Raw genomic sequence first — 21,326 nt, 5'->3', positions numbered from 1 at the left:
GTTTTTTGTTTTTAATTCTCTGTTGTCATTCTGCACAGTTCCTGCCTAAAACAGAAGAATTGAACCCTCCTAAATAAACACGCTGTGTTCTTGTTTGGATGCTGCTGAGACGGTTAGCATGTATTTTAGAAATGCTGACTAAACTATTTTCAGATTTTTCTATGACTCTAACTACATTTTCTATGATTCTAGCTACATTTTATTAGTAAAAATTATTTCAGATAAAGGGTTTTTTTAAAGGTTATAAAGAACAGTCTATGAAACAGCATTTCGCCCTCATTAGTTTCAGTATGGCGTGAGTTCTGTAACGTGCATGGACTGAGCTGGAAAGGAGATGCGGCGCCACTTCAGGGGCATCTCTGTCTTTGTTGCGTACCAGATACCCCGCGGTGCTGCAGAACTATTTTTAATCTGCTAATTTTTGGCAAATGTTAAATAGAATAAGGAATCGTTCCAACAAATTATGCAACTTCTTATTTTCAAAGTACAGTTTAATGTCTGGGTACCAGCATTTGACAGAAATCTTACAAGAACTTCTTCCTGGATTTCAAGTTGGTGAAATCTAAATTTGTTTAAGTAAAAGAGTATGTGTTTATTTGCTAAAAGACGTAATAATAATTGCTGAGCTGTTTCCTGAGGTTTATGTGACTTTAGCTGAATTTGTTTTCATTGGTATGATGATGTTCTGTCCCAATTTTTATCAAACCATACCCAAGAAATTTTAAGCCTTTTCACTTAAAAAACAAATGGGTGTGAGGGTTGAACACTTAATTCCCTTGAGCAGCAAGGGGTTTCTTCCAGACTTCACCATCTGGATATTGGTGTTGCTTTACTGATTCCTCCTTCATTTATTTCTGTGGAATAACCAGCTTCCCGTGAGACAAAAAGAAAAATGGAGCAGTGCTAGTAACCACCGGAACAAAAATCATTTCTGTATTTCTGCTGCTCCTATAAATGCTTTTAAATCTATGCCAGAGGCAACTGAATTAATATTTTTAAAATAAAGTTTCTGGTTGTTTGAAATGGAAGAGAGGGACACAATCTTGGCCACTTCCCAAGACTGGTGAACTAATCAAATTTCCTCTGATAGATCAACCCCTGTGTATGAAAAGGAGGCCTAATCTCTTGAACCTGTTGAGGATAATGGCCCAGATAACACAGCTGTAGTCAAAATTGGTCAGTTGACTAATCTGCTGGTTGGTGCCAGGTTTTCCTTTTTTTTTTTTTCTTTTGGCTTGTTTTTTTGCACAAGGAGTACACATTTTAAGGTATCAGCCTCTGAGGAAAGGCTGACATTAGAGAAGCCTTGTAAGTGAAAGTTTTACCCCCACACCCTGACCTTCAGGTCTTGGGAACGTGAGGTTGACGAACTAAAGAGCCATTTGTTTTTGGATATGAAAATAAACTCTTAAGGAGTCAAAGCTTTGCACTCTAGGTTCTAGCTCATGAGGACCAATAGCAGGGGCTTCCTCGGGGAGGCCTTCCTGCCAGAGCTCACCTTAGGAGGCATGTAGGAAGCATTCTTGATTAGACAGGATACTTGAAATGTTTGTGTAGGTGGTCGACATATTCGCACATCCTAGAAGGAAGAAATCAGGTGGGGCAATAATGCCTTAAGTTAGATAATTCACTTGGTGTCAACTATTAAAGCAGAAAGGATAACCCTGGCTGGTGTGGCTCAGTGAATTGAGTGCCGTTCTACAAACCAAAAGATCACTGGTTCGATTCCCAGTCAGGGCACATACGTGCCTGGGTTTTGAGCCAGTTCCCCAGTAGGGGGTGCGTGAGAGGCAGCCACACGGTGATGTTTCCCTCTCCCTTCCCCTCTCTAAAAATAAATAAAATCTTTTAAGAAAAGAAAGGGTGGACTTGGTCAAGGCTTGGCTGATAACCATTGTTTCCTACAACCTCTGTGCCTCAGGTTCTTATCTATGAAATAAAGCAGTGTGGGGGCTTGGATGAATTGAACTGTGAAGTCTGTTTTAACTAACTAGAGGTTTTATGACCCCAAAAGGAATCAATTTAGACTCCATAAGGACCTGGGATTATTTGGGTGACATTAGCCAAAATTTAGATGAACAGATTAAAATCACCAAATGGGGTCCCTTCCAGCTCTACACATGATTTAGAAGAGCACAGGTTTTAGGGTCAGACCAACCTGCTCAAATTTGGTGTCAGCCACTTTCTAGTTTTGTGGCCTGGGGTAAGTGGCCTAACTCAATGACAGCTGCTGTGAGGGGCAGGCATGTGCCCTGTGTGGGGGCTACACGGAGGAATTGGCTAGAGAGGGCCTTGTGGTTTCAGTGGGCATACCAAGTCATCGACTCTACTGTTTGCTGCCTACCTATCATCTATAGAGACAGACGAAGAACCAGCCCCCTGGGAGAGACAGTGGGCCTTGAGAACTGAATAGAGAACAGTGTTCCACACAGAAAATTACAAAGCAGAGGTGTTGAGGTGTGACAGCACACTGTCTGCCTGTGGCTTTCTACCTGCATAGTGACATTCCTGAGCAGTGAGGCCTGCTTTCAGGAGAGTGGCACAAGGCACTTTTACCCACTCCGTATGGGTCACAGTGCATGGTGGCTCAGGGCTGACCCTCTTTTTTCCTTATCCCTTAAGACTGGGACCTTTCAAGTTTGGTTGGAACCCCCTTTGGTTCTGCCTTCAGGAACTGAAATGAGGGGTAAAATCAGAATAATTTAGGGATTTCTAAAAATTTAATCTTTATTGGATTTTTTTTTCCCACTATCATTTAGTCCCCTTCTATACTCCTCTCCCTAGCAGTCACCACACTGTTGTCCATGTCCATGGGCACTTTGGGGATTTTTTTTATAGTTTAAAATATTTCTGATAGCCCTGGCTGGTATGACTCAGTGGATTGAGTGCTGGCCTGTAAACTGAAGGGTCGCCAGTTCGATTCCCAGTCTTGGGCACATGTCTGGGTTGTGGGCCAGGTCCCCAGTAGGGGGGTACATGAGGGGCAACCACACATTGATGTTTCTCTCCCTATCTTTTCCCTCCCTTCCCCTCTAAAAATAAATAAATAAAATCCTTAAAAAAATAAAATACTTCTAACATATCAAAAGGTAGCGTGTGTCTACTCACTGTCCAGCCTGGGAGAGAAACCAGTACTGTGCAACTGAAGCCTCCTGTATACCCTGACCGGTCCCATTCCTTTCTCACAATCCTGAATTTGGTGTTTACCTCTCCCATGCGTGTTCTGTTGCTTTCACTATATACTTCTAGTGATCTTTCTGATACCACATTTAGTTCCAAGAGAAAAGAGCATAATGAATCCATATGTGTATAGACAACTAGAAGGGGATTGTCTTAATTTAAAGCTCACCTGAGGCCTGTTGAGAACTTGGATGGGAGTAAATAATAATGATGTGATCAAATCAGGGAAGACTCAGGTGTTAGGAAGAGGAGCTTGGACAGAGGGGAGAACACACCTATGAAGAGAGTGGGACTGCAGAAAGTCAGAAACAGGTGCTGGTCGAGGAAGGAGTTCCGGTTTTCATCTGGCTGAAAACTCACCTCCTAAACAGTGATTCTGCTACCAAGAACCTACCCCTCTAAAAAACCACTTCACTGCTGGGTCTCCTGTTGCTGCCCCACGTGGAGAAGTGGAAGCAAAACGAACTTGGCCTTTGAGTCACAGAGGGTGCCAGTGGACAGGGTTCTTAGTGCCTCTGGTCACAGGAGCAGAGTTAAAAGATCTGGCCTGGACGGAAGTACACAGCTGAAGTTAATGCCATATTACTCACCTGCTGGTGAGGCTCGCGGAGACTGATACGAAGTCAAATATAATCAGGTGCTGCACCAATTCACAGAGGCCGACTCCACCAGCGTGCGGGCAAACAGGAACTAAAATGAAGGCAGGTTTCTACTGAATGCCAAGAGTTGGGCAGAGACAGGGAAGGGGTGAGAGCCTACAGTATTTCTTACTGCCTGCAAATGATTAAATCATTTGTTAATGTTTAGCGGTGAAATTCCAAGGTGAAAATCAAAGATTCCCTGATTAAGCCTAAAAGAAAAAAACCAAAATGGCAAACTACAGAGGGAACCACAGGTGTCTCAAGGTAGGGGAAATGGAGGTTTGGTCTGCAGGCTGCTGTGCCCTTAACTTCCAAGCTTTTTGGCCATCAGCAATACTGAGAGGTTCTCATTGACACTTCCCAGCCTGCAGCTGTCAATCTGGAGAAACTTCAGGGCTTCCGCCTGTAGGAGCTGCTTAAATATCACTCTATTGTGGCACTGAAAATGGAATTACAATAAAACCAACAGAAGAATCAGCCTTGGCCTTCAGGATCTCTAAACCTGGCAACACACCAATTCCAAATAACTCATTAGTGACCTTCAGAACGCCTAGACTGTGTGTATTCTTTGTTCTCACTTGGCATCAGGCATGCTCTGATTGCGCAGGTGGGGACCTCCCGCTCACTTCTTGCAAGTCTGCTGGTGGAACAGTGTGAGTCACGTGAAGTCACACTACTTGCTATCTTTTAAGGAATAACCGCCATAGTGAGATGAGGCATCAGGATGAAACACAGTGACGGCAATGAGCAGATGGCACAGACAATAAAACAGAACCACGGCAGAGCAGCATTGCTCCTTTGCTGGGAAAACCGAGACTCTGCTCCCTCTCCCCGCTCTGCCTGTGGGCGGGCTGCCACAGGCTTTGGCACCCTCTTGTGCTTCGTTTGTAAGCACAGAATGTGAACGCGATAATGTTTACTCGACTTGGAAGCTGGCTTTCTTCGAACCACACAGTGCATTGCATGCCCTCGCAATAGTGAGTTTTAATTGCTGCCTTATAAACTCACCTTAGTCATTGAATTTTAGAATAATCCAGAAACTTGTGACTATATCTGGCTCTTCACTCTAATGAAGTGCTGTAGAATGACCCAATTTCTAAGATTATGAAAATTTCCCAACTCAAGATACAACAGGTGATATAGCCTAATATGACGATGTCATCAGGTGGCCAGGGTGTGCTGACCCCAAGGACATGTCACTTACCTGTTCTCCTGTGGCAACACCAATTCCTAATGGGGCCAATGCCTATAAAATACAAGGCAACCTGGTGTTATTTTCCTAGGTTTTTGAATTGAAAATTTAGTGTTTAAAAATTTAGAGCTATTTATTTAATGTTTAACTATTCAGAGCTGAAGAAAGAAATGTCCTGCCGCAGAGTGGCCTGAGGCAGTCCAGGGGAAGTGCGAGCACGCAGGAGGGGCTGCTGTGTCTGCAGAGGGGAAGACAGCGCTGGTCGCGTGCTGCTCCCTTCCCGGCTCCGGCTCTGCACGTTCTGTCTGGAGCCCGGCAGCGAGGCGAAACTGGGAGAAGACACGGGCCACTATGGCCCATCACACACGAGTGTTTCAGCCCCTGGCTGAGTCCTTATAGGTCACCACTCTATTTCCATCTTATTTCCCCCTTCCGTGGTTATTCTGGAACGCTGTCCCTTCAAGCTCAAGTGGGTGGCTTTAGATCTTGCTTCACAGGTTGGGTTCAGCGGGTGAGGTACTGGAATCTGCTGGCGATGCTGCTCTTTCTGTCCTCCCTCCTGAAGCTACTTCACTCCCCACCACCTGGGCTCTAGGCGCACCACCCCAGGCCCCCCCAGGACTGCACAGCCACACACTTCCCTCAGGCGTCTTTGGTTTCTCCCTGGCTTGGCTTTCCCATTGTTTAAGGAACAGTATCAATGACACTAATGGCCAACAGTTTCCGGGCTCTTATTACCTGGCTTGTGCAAAACCCTGACTGAACTGATTCCTCATCACAACCCAGTGGGATAGAAGAAATCATGATGCCAATTTCACAGATGAGGAAAGGCACAAAGGTGTATTGACTGTCCCTAGATCAAAGCTTAGAAAGTCGTGGAGCTGGAGCTTGAAATTTCAGCTGACTCCAGAGCCAGAGGAGGCATCCGAATCACTAGGTATGCTGGCTTCCCTGCCGAAAAATTCTTAGTTTAGGAGTCAGGTATCTCCAATTCCACTACCTGGCCTGTCTCTAACGAGATGTGTGGACTTGGGTGAGTCACAGACTACCTGCAAGTCAGGAATTACAGTGGCTGGTCACCAAGGTGGCACCAACAGCTTATGGTTCCTGAAACTCCTAATTTAAATAGGCTGGGTCCTTTATCTCAAAAGAAAATGGGGATGGAGAGGAAGGAGGAATGATGGGGAGGAAAAGCCATTTGACTTACTCATCTTACCATCTTTAAAGCATATGTTTCTAACTGTGAATAGGTACCAAATTTTATTTCCTCCTTTAAGTATTTCCTGAATCTGCCCTATTCTAGCTGCCCTCCACCCCGCTTAGTGCAAAAGCCCCCTATCCCCTATCCCAGCTACCACTTTCTTTCTGCCCATTCCTCACCTCTCCTAAACACCTGTGTCATCCAACCTACATGTTGCTACCAGTCAAATCGTCTTTATTCCCATTCTCTCATTCAAGAACCTCAGGTGCCTTGCTATATTCAGCTGCCTCTTCTGAGCAGGTGGGCCCATAACCTGGCCCCATGCGCCTGCTGTCTCCACAGCCCCCACCACGCACTCCCACTCCACTGGTCCCTCCATCCCCCTGTGCTGGCTTGCTCAGCTTCCCCCAGCCTTGGCTCCTCTTCCCCCCGTCTTCAGATGCCTCATGAGGGGATGGCCTCCCCCATGTACACAAACCCTCAGAGGGTTGAAGCCCAGAAGAGCTTCTGAGAAGACTCTCCAGGTGGCAGAGGTTCAAACCTCCTTTCTACTGCCCTCAGCACTCAGAGCCCTGGCCCCGTGTTCTGCCTGTCTGTTCCATGGATCCTCATTTTCTCTCCAGCCAGGCTGTAAAGTGGGGAAAGTGGAGGGCATTCCTTAAACACGGGTTTTTGTAGGGTCAAATATATGGAGATCTTATGTTGATTTACTGAGAGAAATGGACCCCACATCCCAGTAGGACCTGTGACTTCATGTAGGTATGTAATGAGGTGTCCCTTCTGGAACTGGGGACTAAGACTGTGCTCAGAGGGAAAATTTTAAGAGCGGCACATACAGGGGGAGAGTAGAGCAATGCCAAGACACCTCGAGGAGAAAAAAACATTCCTAGGCTCTTAGGCGGGTGGGACTGGCCTCTAAGCCAAATGAACGTACTAACCCAATGGCACAGCATGGTGGGAAAAGGTTATCAGATGAAAATCTAAAGGAGGGTCAGAGGCATACGTTAGCGGGGCCTGCACAAGTACTGTCTGGGGAGGCTTAAGCCTCAACACGGCTGGGGCCAGACAGAAGCAGCTATACCTGCCCTGCAAAGATGGATGTATTGGGCCACCTTGGCCTGACATCACTACATCCTCAAATCCCATAACCAGTTCCGGCGCTGATTCCCCACTCATCCAGTAGCCTTTGGTTGCATATGGCTACTCATGGAGCTTGCTCTGGTCAGAGGATACAAAATCTAGATCTCCCAGAAGTTACAATTTTCCTTCTAAATTCACCAGCTGGCATTCTGGTTTTATATATCAGTGCTGTAAGCTGGGCTAATGGGAGACTCTCTCTGAGAGATGAGATGTTTCTCAGATGTTCTGACAAATCAGGTTCTTCCTAGACCTCAAAGGGAGAATGGCCAGCCTCCAATTAGGGTGGATTTGTGGAAGAAGAGCCCTGGTACAAGGGAAAAAGGTAGACAGCCTTCGCTCGGGGAGGCCTGACCTTGACGCAGCTGAGCAAGCCTTTTGTTTTGAGTCATCCAGAGGAGTCTACATTTTTTGTTTCATTCTGTGTGAGTGAAATATTTAATGTCAATCAGATTTCTGTTCGTAGTCATGAGAACCACGTCTGTCAACACGGACAGGATGGTCGGTAGCCTTTCAGCTTTTAGCCAGTTACTTTCTCTAAAATAAATAGAAATAAGGGCAGTTGATAAAATGAAGTGAACAATTATTTCACCTACTTCATCAGGAAAAGTGAAGGGGAATAGGCAAAAGAATTTTAGGATCTATGGTGACCACCCTGGAAAACCAAACAGAAAATAATGTGGCAGCGACGGGACAGCAGCAGCTGCAGTTTTCCTACCTTGAAGATGGTGGCGTGTCCCAGAATGTCATCAGGGGAGGTTGGTTCCTCAACCCACGATGGCTTGAACTCAGCCAGCTTTGACATCCACTCCACTGACTCCGGCACATCCCAGCACTGATTGGCATCAGTGCTGTAAGGAGAGACCTTCCAGGCGAGGTCTGCCAGGGGCTGACCTTGCTGTAGGGCTGTGGCTCCCAGAAAGGACATGCTGTCACTAGTACCACCAACTGGTGAGCAAGACTCCCCTAGGGAGCCTGACATTCCATCTTGGAGGACCAGCATGTGGCCACAACAAAGGGAGTCAATGAGCAGCCACAGAGACCAGAAGTTTGGCTCCAGATACTGCAAGTCCTCAAGTTATGAGATGATGCTGCAGGAACTTAACTCTTGTTTATACCGATTAGCCTATGGTAAAGTTGGTTTCCTTATACATCGTCTCACCTGAAGTCACAGAACCTACCGATGACATAAGTGAGGACTTACTGTACCGTCTGTCTGTGGAGGAGATGTCCAGAAGTGCCCTGGGCTGGGCCCATGGCAACTGACTGGCCCTGGAGCTCTGACGCAGTCTGCATTTAGATGCCACCCAATACATTTGTGTTGCAGTGTTCATTGTTTGTGGGAACCACTTTACCACAGTCTGAATCATGCACAGCCAATACTGAGTCTGTTCAGTGGTCATTTATTGCCTATTGCCTACCATGTGTCTGCCGCAGTAATAGATAACCAGGCTCCACCATTAGTTTAACACCTATGCCGGTAGGCATTTAATGAATTCTTCCCATTTAATATTTATAACAACTCCATGAGACAGTTCATATTAACCCATTTTACAGCTAAAATTGACATGCAGAAAAGTAACTTGCCTTTGAATAAATAAGTCAAGTAAATGGTGAGTTCAAGTCTAGGCCCCTTACTTGGAGGCCCTCGCTCTCTTTGTGCAGAGACCCTGTCTGGGAGCCAGGTGCTGGGTCTGCAGAAGCTAACGAAGGGCCCCGCTACCCCGACATCATCGTGCTTCGGGAAGACAGACACGGAGACAGCTCTCTCTGGTACAGCGGTATTGCACCTTTTCCATCTCCCGGCTCATGAGCTAATTGCTAAAACTCTGTGGCACACCAAACAGATACATTGTTTGCTGATCTGACAAAAAACAGATATAATTTTGATTAATTTATGGAAAAAATAATAGTAATTACCTACACTTTTTGCTCCAAAGTGACTTTTTAAAAAATCAGGTGTCACCTTGGCTGGTGTGGCTCAGTAGACTGAGTGCAGGCCTACAAGCCAGGGGGTCGCTGGTTTGGTTCCTGGTCAAGGCCCACGCCTGGGTTACAGGCTGGGTCCCTGGTTGGGGGTGTGCAAGGGGTAACTGATCAATGTATCCCTTGCACATCGATTTTTCTCTCCCTCTCTTTTTCCCTCCCTTCCTCTCTCTAAAAATAAATAAATAAAAGCTTTAAAAAAACATCAGGTGCCAATACTGGTATATAAGTATTTCTGGTACCAAGAATTAACCAATTAGACACAGCCTTATTATGCATCACGGCCAATAAGATGCAACTCTATTATATGACCTATATATTTATGGTTCAAGACAGGTCATTCGCACTAGACAGCTGTTGTTGTGTTGGCTGTTGTCATTTTTTTCATTTGACAATCTAAGGGAGAAGAGGTCAGCGCCCCTGACTGAATAGTCAAGTGTCCCTGTGGCATTACCAGCTGAAAGCTGCTGCTCTGGGAGATGTGCTGTGTGGTGAGAGCGCCGTACAGGGCACTATGAGAACCAGAGGACAGTACACCCAGAATCAACTAGTATAAATAATGTAGATGATGATGGCCTCGTAAGAAAAAAAAGTAGCATCGATTCACGTATCAATAATGGGACATCTGATCCCAGGTCAAGGACTCCAAACTTCTATTTTAACTTAGGAAACAAGTCTCTGAAACTTTATAAAAATATCTTATTGTGACTTCCTTTTATGAAAACATTTTACACATAGTAATAAATGTTTTCAAAACTATACAGTTAGGAATACTGATCCTTTCATGTATCTCAGTCAAAGTTCCAGTGTTTCGTCAGCAATGGCTCCCTGATACCCGCTTACCTGATGAGCTACCTGTGGGGCAGACTGTTAAGAAGGGAGATTAAATAATTAATCTCCCTGGGGCAGAGTGGGGCACCCATGGGAGAACTATTTGCTCAGGTGCATCCATATTAGCAGGAAGGAACAATCCCTAATCCTGATCTTAACTAGGTCTGAAGAATAAAAAAAATTTTAACCATCAGCCCCTGCAATTGTTTATTTGTAAAAGAATTCTCTACTATAAAGAACACATGGACAAAAACAAGGGGGAGGGTGGAGGTGGGGGAGGGAGGGGGGTTCAGCTGGGGTGGGATGGAGGGATGGGGAGAAAAGGCACATAACTGTAATTGAATAACAATAAAAATTAAAAATTTAAAAGAATAATAAAATAAAATAAAATAAAAGAATTCTCCTACTATAACAAATGCACAAAGCTGTATTTCTTTTGGCATTCAGTTTTAAAACTCCTACTGCTTTTTAATCCTTGTTGGAAATTTATAGTTTGGCCCTGGACAAAGACTTCCTGTAAGCCCACTTATTTCTCAATGGGAAGAGAAGATACTTACCAGTCTTCTCAGGTCCAATTATGACTCTGATGAGTCGGCACCTACGGATGTCATCTTGGAGATCAGCACCAACTTTTACCTTAAACCTATAAAATTTGCTTTGATAGTTTATGTGCTCTGACTTAGCAAAGATACCTGGATTCTCTGCAGAAGTGACCCCCTGTCTCTGTCAGTAATTCACAGATTGCATTTTCTAGTAACTTCTTGCTCTTTCCCAATCTTCAGACAAATCACTTGAGAATAATCCTACAAATAGTATCTCTTTTCTCACTATCACAGGGCAATGATATAAATTACCTACTGACCTACAGTGAAGAAACTGGAGAGAGCAGTTAGACTTTAATAACATTAACTGAGTCTTTGCTGTGCCACGAAAAAGAATTGATGAGAAGGCCACAGACTTAAAGAGGAGAGTGTGGACTAGGAAGGAGAGCTGAGTGAGCCTTCCTGTCACACCCTGAATGAGAAGAGGGGGCTTCATCCAAAATCAACTCAGTGAGAAGACAGCCACAGGAACCCCGTGGTGCAGGGGCCTTGGTCACATAACTAGGGAGCAGCAGAGGTCTCCTTTACATCAGGGGCCACTGTAGGGGCTCCCTTAATATGTTTTGACACCCATCTACTCTCCAGACCTGGGCCTCTACACCATTCCCCATGACTCTGCTGAAGTTGTTTTGTTCGTCAGAAGACGTGTGGTCAGCCTGACTTATGACACTGCCACATGCAAGAGGTGCCACCAACACAGGTGAGGCCAGCACCCTCACCCTTGCTCACCAGCCTCTCTTCCCTGCACACTCAACATTAAGGCTGCTGCTCCAGACAGAACCTGAGGTCCTCCCTCTACTTTGCATGATGCCCACTCTCTGTGCCAACAAAAGGACCTGCAGAACACCACACACACCCAGGCACCTGCTGCCATTCTCTCCCCTCCGCTCAGCACGAAACACATTTCTATCCCAGGTGAGAGCTTCAGCTTCTGGATGCAGGCTTCCTATGATGGGAGGCTTTTGCAATCTCCCCTCAGCCTTCTCTGACTCAGCAGATATGGCTGTGCCAACCTTTCCTGGGTGTGTGCAGAGAGGGAAGGTGCCGGCGTGTACTGAGCACCTGCTATGAATCCTGACTGTGCTGGTCCTTTCCTGATAGCAACTTTGAGGAGAACCATGAGTAAATATTATTCCCTATTTATAGGAGAGAACATGAGGATCGGAGGGGTCGAGCAATTTGCTCATGATCACACAGCAAATTCTTGCAGGCAATGAGGGAAAAGGGTAAGATTCGATTCCGAATCCATCACATCTGTAAGCCTCTTCCCACCACATCATGCTGCCTCCTTCAAATTCTCACTCACCACCCTATATTTAGCTGAGGGGTTCATGAGAATTCAGCTCCCTCAGACACACATACATCACCCAGGAGTTGTGTTAAAATGAAGATTCCAGTGCAGCTGGTCTGGGGAGAGGCCTGAGAGTCTGCATTCCTGACCAGCTCCAGAGGATGCTGATGCACTTGCTCCACAGACCACACTTTGAGCAGCAGGCGGCCAGGTGGCCAGACTGACTGAGGGTCATGTACAGCCTGCTGATTTATCCTAGGCAAACGAGCCACCTTAAGCTGCACTGATGGACACACACTGACTAGATGAAGAGATGATGGTCCCTTTGTGTCCTGTACTGTGTCAAAATCCAGGGCCACTGACAAACGGTTTACCCCAGGATGCCCAGGGCTCTATAACTATGCAGGAGGGCGACAGCAGAGAAGGGCATTGGTTAGTCTAGATAGAACACGGCCCAGAGGAAGAAAAGGGCTGTCTCATGAGCCTGGCTCTGGGAAACTCTGAGAAGATTTGAGACCAGTGACTGAAAGTTATGTAGAGACATTGCGTGAGACATTGAAGCTCTCTCCAACACTTGAAGCCCTCTGACAATGCAAAAGTGTCTTATAAAGTTAAGCTTGCTGCTTCTGGAGGTTTTCAACTAAAATCTCAATCAATGCTTGTTACTGATAGTAAAGAGTGGATTTCTAAGAATCTGCTTACACCGATTGGTGCTTGAAATCAGTGATCTCCAAGGTCTCTTTCAACTCTGATGTTCTATGATTCTAGTTAGGACTCAAGTCTGTCTTTTTTTTTTTTTAATCCTCACCCAAGGATATGTTTATTGACTTTAGAAAGAGATGAGGGGAGAGAGAGAAACATTGATGTGAGAAACATCGATGTGAGAAACATTGATCAGGTGCCTCAAGTATGCTCCCCCACCAGGGACGGAACCCACAACCTAGGTATGTTTCCTGACTGGGATTGAATCTGTAACCTTTTTTGGGGGGTTGTATGGAACTTTGGCTCCAACTAACTGAACCACCCGGCCAGCACCTCACATCTTACCTTTGGAAAAAGAGCATGGCCTAAACTGAAATGCCTCTTATGTATCTCTATACACCAGACTCCTCTTGAAAGAATCTTGGCCTTCTTAGTGCCTCTTGATCCTGGTTCCTTTCCATTGCTGAGCCTCTCATGCTGCCAGTTGGAAGAGTCAGGTTCATTATCACACAAATAACTTACCTGGCCCAGCTGCTCTTCAGGGCCTCCGTGCAGAGCTGCAGGGAGAAGAGCACAGTCATCACCATACACTGAAAAGCTCTCTTGGTCTGTTGAGCACCTCAGCCATTCCTGATCTGGTTTCACAAACACTGGTTTTAGCAGGAACCAGAAGCATAGCCATGTGTTGTTGAAATTCAGAGCAGAAACAGCTTAGCCAACAAGCATAACTCTTTGTACTTGTAGGGTGACTTTTTTCCTCGTTTCTATGGTAACTGTTTCTTTAATTGTCACAACATTCCTGGAGGGGGAGTGGAGCCTTTATATCCCTCTTTTTAAAGCTATATTCTGTGGCATCCACAGAACTAATGGCTATAAGAGTAAGAAAGAGTATCTAGCCTCTCTCTGACCCAGCCGTGGGTGAGGACAATACAATGGAAAACAGTGATAAGTCAGCCATATGATGACAGGACACCGCGTACCAGCCCCTGTGCTGCAAGCACCACATGGTTTACAGCACTTTTCTGAATCCTCATAACCAGCCATGAAGTAAGAGACTATTTCCCCATTTCACAGTGAGGAACCTGAGACTCAGCTTGATGATGTGTAACCTGCACAAGGCCACATTGCTGCCTCTGCCTGGGGATCAAATCCTAGCCTGTCGCCTTTCAGAACCCAAAGCGGGAGTCACTGGTCACAGAGTGCCAGTTGTCCTGTGTCAGAGTCCTGTGTCAGAGTCCTGTGTCCACAAAGTGAATGGTTTGGCTTTGCTTGAGCAAAAGTACTTCCAGACTGAGGCCTTGGAGCCATAAGGATTTAGAAAGGCTAACAAGAAAATATTAAAACTCCTGAAGGAAGCCAGGAATATAAAACCTGTCTACCAGACTTAAGTTCAAAAGCCCACCTGCTTCAGCGTGTCATCTGAGTACCCCAGCCAGGCACACGACGTGGTGCAGGCAGGGTAGCCACGCATTAGCATTTGCTCTTTTGTGGAAACACAATGCTTGCCAACACTTTGTTCTTTCCAGGGGCCTTCAGAATGAGATTGCCTGTAGCTAAGCTGCTGCTCCTCAGAGAATCTCTTTCTGATCCTGCACCCAGCCCTTAGTCCAGCTCGGATGCATGCAGGATCATGCACATTCTGAAGATGTCAAACGGGGGGTGGGAATGTGGGTGGGGGGATTACAGGGTGACCAGTATACCCTCTAGGACTGCCCACTAGCCAAGGGTCTCCCTGCAGAGTCAAACCACACTCAGGAGGCTTCTTTGTCCAGATTCAACTGGCAGTTGAGGACCAGGCTCCTGAGCATGAGGCATTTGGGAAGACAATGTGAACCCTCAAAGAACAGAGATGGTCAAAAGGAAACAATGATAAAAATAATGCAGGAAATTTCCTCATAACCCACCTCTCTTTTTTACCAACTTGATCTTCCTGCAGTATTTCTGGAAAAAGTAAAAAGCATCATCACTCTCTTAGACAACAGATGCTGCACACACTATGTTGTTTACACATTAGCATGTACCAGAGAGCTTCCAGTTCCATCACTTGAATATGACTCACCATAGGCTTCCTCCTCAATCATGACGTCAGTGATGTACCTGAAATCGATGCAGGAGAGCAGCATCCTGGGATCCTGGCAGCGTGACAGGAAGGGGAAATGGCTGGAATCAATTCACAAGTGGATTGTGTTTCTAAGAATACACTTACACTGATACATGGGGCTTATCCTTTTCTGGGAAAGGGCCTTTGGGATTTGTAGTACACTGTTTGATTCCATCACCCTTGGTGTAGCGTCCTGAGCGTCATGGCCACCTCCTGAAGTCCTTAGGCCCTCATGCTCTGATCAACCCCTTGTCCCTCCCCATCTCTCGTCTCCCTCTCAACCTACGCTCCCCATTCCAGGCTCTGGAAAGGGCACAGGGTGTGAGGCTAGCACTCAGCACAAGTTAAGTGGGTAGATGAGCACATGATGTCACTCTATGTCGCTGCCTGCACACTTCAGGGCTGACCGTTATACTGGAGCAGCTTAGAGGGAGAGGAAAGAAGGCTGGTCTCAGAGCCAGGCCACTGAGTGTCAACCCTGTGCCCACCGTTTACCAGCAGCATAAACTCGGGCAATTTCCTGTCCTCTCAAGAAGGGATGATCACTTTGCTGACAGGAACAGAGTGGATTGAGCGTGAGTGTGCCCAGCATGCTGACTCCCTGGATCATCACTGGCTGTGCCCTCCCTACCCCTTCCTGCCTCAGGCTGGGGCTCTAGGCACGCTGGGAGGACATTCAGTTAAGCCTCTGGCTGAGACCTCCCCCCATCCCAATGAACAGACACTTAGGAAGCAACTGGTAGCTTCCCCACTCAGGTTTTACTGTGACCAATAATACTCTACTATAACCGTTAAAAATCATAAAAGCTCTTTCTAGGTTGGGATTCTGCTTCTTTTATGAGTACTAGCACTGAAAGAGGGAACAGAATCTAAAAAAATGAGAAATCCACAGGTGGGATTTCGGCACCTCAGGCCATTCATTCTGGGGGCCTCCTCTTGATTTCTCTGAAAGGCTAACCTTGAGCCTGAAGGTGGCTCAAGAGGTCCCAACCTTCCCCTTCAGATGGTTCCCCCATGCCACCCATAGCTGTGTCAAAGAGATGGTATGATACCCTTCTGTCTTCACTTTCCTCCAGAGAAGGGACAACGTCTGCTGGCCCAACTGTCTTTAAGGCCATGGTGTCCTCTTTTCTCCTTAATTGTGATGCCAAATAACAAGGGCCTTCATCTGTTGAGTGCGAGAATTTTAGTGACCATCTGAAGCATCACCCTGAGGCAGCTGATGCTCAGAGGTGAAGTGACTTGTCCAAGGTCACCCAGCCAGTAAGTGGTAGAGCCCAGATTCAAAGCCAGGTCTGCCTGATGCTGCAGATGGTCATCCTGCTATAAACAGGCGCCGGAGAACGTAGAGCGAGGTGTTTATCTTTCAAATTCAGTGTGTGGCTCCTGCCCTGACGGTATCATATTGTGCAGACACAACCTTCTCATCCGTCACTGTTTTTCAGAATCAAAGTGGCCAAATAATATCTTAACAATAATATCTTGCTCTTCAGGGCTTGTAAATCACTTCCCTCATTTAGTCCTTGAACCAATTCTACCAGGTTCCCAGAGAAGGTATGATCATCCCTTTTTCACAGTGAGAAAATGGAGGCTCTGAGAATAACATGAAAGCTCCACGGGGGGTGGGGATCCCAACTCCGTGCTTCCCACGGGGCCACCTAGTGATCCACAGACAGTCCTGACTGTATTTACTGATTATCAAAAGGCAAGTAATCTATAAAATCATTTATTTACAGAAACAATTATAATGTGGAAGAATTTACTTACCATGGCAACAAGTAACTTCCACAGAGGCTTGAAGAAAAAAAGATTTGTAAAACATCTGTGTCAAGTGTGAAGGTAAACGTAAACTCCCGCCATCAAACACCTGCCCACCTGCCCACCTGTCTCTAACGCTGCCTCCTGGCCCCTCACGTCTGCCCCCCTCCCCCACTTCCCTCTCGGTCCTTTCTAACCTACTTCTCCAATCTCCTAACTACTGCCAGTATCTCTAAGGGAGAAAAAAAAATCAAACAATTGCTTCTGTTTCCTTTGGGGGCCTGCTGTGTGTGTCTTCCAGGCTGCTTGTAGAGGAGTGTTTATTCCTCTGCACATGCTGTGCTGTCCCACAGAAACGCTCCCGAGTGGTTACCTTTCTCTCCTGCTCGGCCCACAGGTACCACCCGGCGTTGAGAACAGCCCCCGTAGCCAAATGCACAACCCCTTTCTCCGGGCCCATCTAGTTGGGGAGCAAAACACACAGCACATCTTAGAAATAAAAAGGATATTTGGTCTCCTAGCCAGGGTCACATTTCAAGAATTAAAACACAGCAATTGAAATTCACTTAAAATGCTAAGTTGTTTTTTTTTAAATAGTGACTACAGAAGAGTTTCATGAATAGTGCAAAAAAGCCCCTCCAGTATATGCAGGGTCCGGCAGAAGTAAGGCCTGCTTGAGTGTGGCTGGTAGGGTGATAATATGGGTGTAATAATTTATAATTTTAATTTGAACATTTCACCTAAAATGTCCTACATATGGTGTGTTTGTGTGTGATTATTGTTATGTTACAGAATTACATGCTTATGATTTTGTAGTAAAAGATTTTGTAATAAAAAAAGGGGCGTTATTTGTGCTGGATCCCTGTATATTTCTTCTCTCTCAGTTGTTTGTATGGAAAATAATATAATAATTAATAAATAATAACATAAGAATAAACTCTGTTACATGTACTCACTCACAACTGTAAACCTACTTTCCCCCCACTCTGTGTGTATATATATTATATATAGTAAATATATATATATTTATAAACATATTTTATCTTTTATAAATATATTATAAATAACATTTATTTTATTGAAAAATTTATGAGTAAGTCGCAGGTATCATGCCTCTTTAACCCTAAATGTTTCAGTGTGTAGTTCCTAAAAACAAGGATATTGCTCTTACATAACCACAGCACAACGATCTAATTCAGGGACTAGGACACTGGTAGAATTCTAATACCTGAAAGACAGTTCATAATCAAATTTCACCAATGGCCCGAACAATGTTTTTATTTTATTCACACTTTCCATTTAGTTGTCATGTCTCTTCAGTCTCTTTTATCTGGAACAACTTTTATTTTAAAAATGCTATTGACATTTTTATTTTTTTAACTTATATTTTATTAATTGTACTATTACAGTTGTCCTCATTTTTCCCCCTTTGCTCCCCTCCACCCAGCACCCCCCATTCCTCAGGCAATCCCCCCACTCTTGTTCATGTCTGGGTCATGGGTATAAGTTCTTTGGCTACTCCATTTCCTATACTGTACTTTACATCCCCATGGCTATTCTGTAACTACCTATTTGTACTTCTTAATCCCCTCACCTCTCACCCACTCCTACACCCCACTCCCATTGCTTTATCTTTAACCTTTGGCATTTTAATTATGATGTGACTTGGGGTGGGCCTCTTTGCATCCATCTGGTTTGGGACTCTGTGCTTCCTGGACTTGCATGTCTAGTTCCTTCACCGAACTAGGGAAGTTTTCTTTCATTATTTTTTTCAAATAGCTTTCCAATTTTTTGTCCTTTCTCTTCTCCTTCTGGCACCTCTATGAAGTGAATGTTGGATTGCTTAAAGTTGCCCCACAGGCTGCTTACACTATCGTCGTTTTTTTTTTTTCCTTTGATTTTCATTTCTCCTTGTTGTTCTGATTGGTTGTTTTTTGCTTCCCTGTATTCCAAATCATTGATTTGATTCTTAGCTTCATCCACTCTACTGTTTTTCCCTGTAAATTTTCTTTATTTCAATTAGTCTATCCTTCATTTCTGACTGGGTCTTTTTTATGCTGCTGAGGTTCTCACAAAGTTGCTTGAACAGCCTTAAAACCAGTGTTTTGAACTCTGCATCTGATATGGAGCTCAAAAGTTGGAAAATTTTAGTTTAAGTAATAGCTAATAAGCTTAGTAATCAATGCAAGTAAAAGCTATTGTTCCAGGTACTGAAGGTATGACCCACCCTGACTCCAGGAGACAATAAGCAGTTCCACCTTTGTTCCTCAGGGGGACTGCAAGCAATTCAAGATGGTATCTGAGCCATTGTACTCCAGGGTGAGATGAGCACCTTCCAGGACACAGCTGAAGACCACCGCCTGGGGCACAGCTAAAGACTACCGCCCAGGGCAAGAATACTGCAGTTTTTTTAAATCCAATTAACTTTTCCCTGAATTCCAAACCCCTTACCTACACTTTGTTCTCCTTATTAAATGGGTCATTTTAAAATGGAATTTAAGATGGTATGTTAGGGTACAAACCCGTGGTCTTTTCAGATCGTCAGCCATCTGAAAAAACACCCATAAAGATTCAATCCCTGTCTCTGCTTATTGGGTCTGGTGGGTGACAGGCAGCAGGAAAAACAGCTTTTCCAGTTTTAAATCTAATAGATTGTTTATCTCTATTTTGTTTAGTTCTTTTTCTGGAATTTTCAATCTGTTTTTTCTTTTGGGCCATGTTTCTTTGTCTCCTCATTTTGACAACCTCCTGTGTTTGTTTCTATGTATTAGGCAGAGCTGCTTTGACTCCATGTCTTGGTAGTGTGGCCTAGCATAATAGGTGTCCTGAGGTCCAGTGGCACAGCCTCCCTTGCCACCCAAGCTGGGCACTTGAGGTGTACCCTTTGTGTGGGCTGAGTGCACCCTTCTCTTATATTTGAGCCTTGATTGCTGTTGGCAGGTCAATGGGAGGAATTTGCCCTGGCCAGTCAGGTGCAAGGACTTACTGACCACTGACCACCAACCTCTGTCCTCTGTGGAGTATCAGCTGTGCAACAGCAGGGTGGTAGTGCTCCTACCACCTTGGGTGGTCTGTAGCTGTTCCCTGGGAGCACAGGCTCTGGGGTTTCTCGGGGGGTGCTGGCCCCACCTGTATTCTGCCTGGGGCCATCCTGCCTGAGTTATAAAGCAATTTGAGATGGCTGCTACTTGTGCTGCGCTTGGAGTTTCCCAGGCAAAGCTACACTGTGAACTTAGGCTGGCTGCTGCTAGTGCCAGGTCTGGGGTTCATGGAGCAAGAGGTTCATGGACTGGGGGCTCTCTGATCCTGGCTGTTGCTTGTTTGAGAGGATTTAGGAAGTTGTGAAGCATGAGCCAAGACCAGTCTTTCATATGGAAAAGCCACTATTCACAGCTGAGGTCAGCCAGTATTTGGGTGGGATGGGGAGTCCCGGGGGATATCCAGGGCAGGGCAACCAGTGTTAGGCAGGTTGATGGAGTCTCGGGTATGGCACCAGCCTGCCAGCTCCATGGCTCTGTGACCGTAGGGCTCAGAAAAGAGGCAATGGCCTCTTCCTGTTTGCCTTTTTGTTTGGGAGAAAGCTGTCCCACATCTCTTACTGTGATGCCAGACACTTCAGTTCTTCCCTGTATGCCACTGGTGGCTTTCAAGCTGCTGTCCCAGTGGTGGAACTCAGAGAGAGTGAGTCTGAGTAAGTCCATGTGTGTGTTCTTTAAGAGGAACTGCTTCGGACTCCAGAAGTTTCTTCTACCAACGGAATCCCTGCTGGTTTTGGCAGCTAGAAATTATGAGGACTTACCTTCCTGGCACTGGAACCCTGGGCTGGGAGGTCTGTGTGGGACTGGGGTTCCTTCCTCCCAAGATATCCCTCCTGGATTTTTTTTAAAACATTTTTGGAAGAGATAACCTAGTTCTTTTTTTTCCTTAAAGATTTTATTTATTTATTTTTAGAGAGGGTGAGGGAGAAAGAGAGGGAGAGAAACAACAATGTGTGGTTGTCTCTTGCATGCCCCCTACTGGAGACCTGGCCTGCAACACAGGCATGTGCTGTGGACTGGGAATCAAATTGGTGACACTTTGATTTGCAGGCTGGTATTCAGTCCACTGAGCCACACCAGCAAGGGCTCCCTCCCGAATTTTTATTTGGGATGGATAAAAATTCATGTGGATGTGGGACTAGCCTGTTCCACATCTCCATCCCCGCTACCAGTCTGGATGGATATGGTTCCTTTAATTCTGTAGTCATCAGACTTCCATTCAACTTAGTTTCTGATGGTTCTGAGTGCTGGTTGTTTGATAGTTTAGTTGTAATTTTGATGCGGTTGTGCAAAGAGGGGAGTTTTGTTTACCTATGCCTCCATCTTGACCTGAAGTCCCAGGGCTTTTAACTTTTAGCACTTGGGTAATTTAGCGCCCATTTGGCTTCTGCACTGTGAGGTTACCATGTTCCCTTTCTAATAAGGAGATTAATATTGCCACCAATATTTTGGCAGTCATTGAAATTCTTGCCTCAAACAATTATAGTTATGATGGCTATAATATGGTGATTGTGTAATATTATCATTCCTTATATATTAGTTTGTGTTCTATTGACAAGCCTTCCCTTGTTGTTTATGTACTATATAAATGGACTCATGGATTTTTGCATTATTCAAGGAGTTATAAGCCACTGCTATCATATTTATATTGATGCTTGAATTGTCC

The 21,326-nt window shown here is 45.3% G+C and overlaps 1 protein-coding gene across 1 annotated transcript in view; it reads right to left on the bottom strand.

Annotated features, from left to right (window-relative positions):
• Positions 1–83: 83 nt before the first annotated feature.
• The window catches only part of ENOSF1 (enolase superfamily member 1), a 32,262-nt gene continuing 11,019 nt past the window's right edge, over positions 84–21,326 (bottom strand). Inside the window, 15 exon segments of the mRNA XM_053913332.2 lie at positions 84–851; positions 853–869; positions 1,495–1,530; positions 1,533–1,579; positions 3,771–3,870; positions 4,131–4,260; positions 5,026–5,067; positions 8,070–8,202; positions 10,722–10,811; positions 13,286–13,320; positions 14,166–14,264; positions 14,664–14,704; positions 14,823–14,895; positions 16,632–16,658; positions 16,996–17,079. Of these exon segments, the coding sequence (XP_053769307.1) occupies positions 768–851; positions 853–869; positions 1,495–1,530; positions 1,533–1,579; positions 3,771–3,870; positions 4,131–4,260; positions 5,026–5,067; positions 8,070–8,202; positions 10,722–10,811; positions 13,286–13,320; positions 14,166–14,264; positions 14,664–14,704; positions 14,823–14,895; positions 16,632–16,658; positions 16,996–17,079 (1,038 nt within the window). The 3' untranslated portion in view covers positions 84–767.

This window comes from Desmodus rotundus, chromosome 10 (genome assembly GCF_022682495.2).
Source record: "Desmodus rotundus isolate HL8 chromosome 10, HLdesRot8A.1, whole genome shotgun sequence".
In the NCBI taxonomy this organism is placed as follows: Eukaryota; Metazoa; Chordata; class Mammalia; order Chiroptera; family Phyllostomidae; genus Desmodus; species Desmodus rotundus.
Note: the sequence above shows the minus strand (reverse complement) of the source record. Positions and strands in the feature narration are given on the sequence as shown.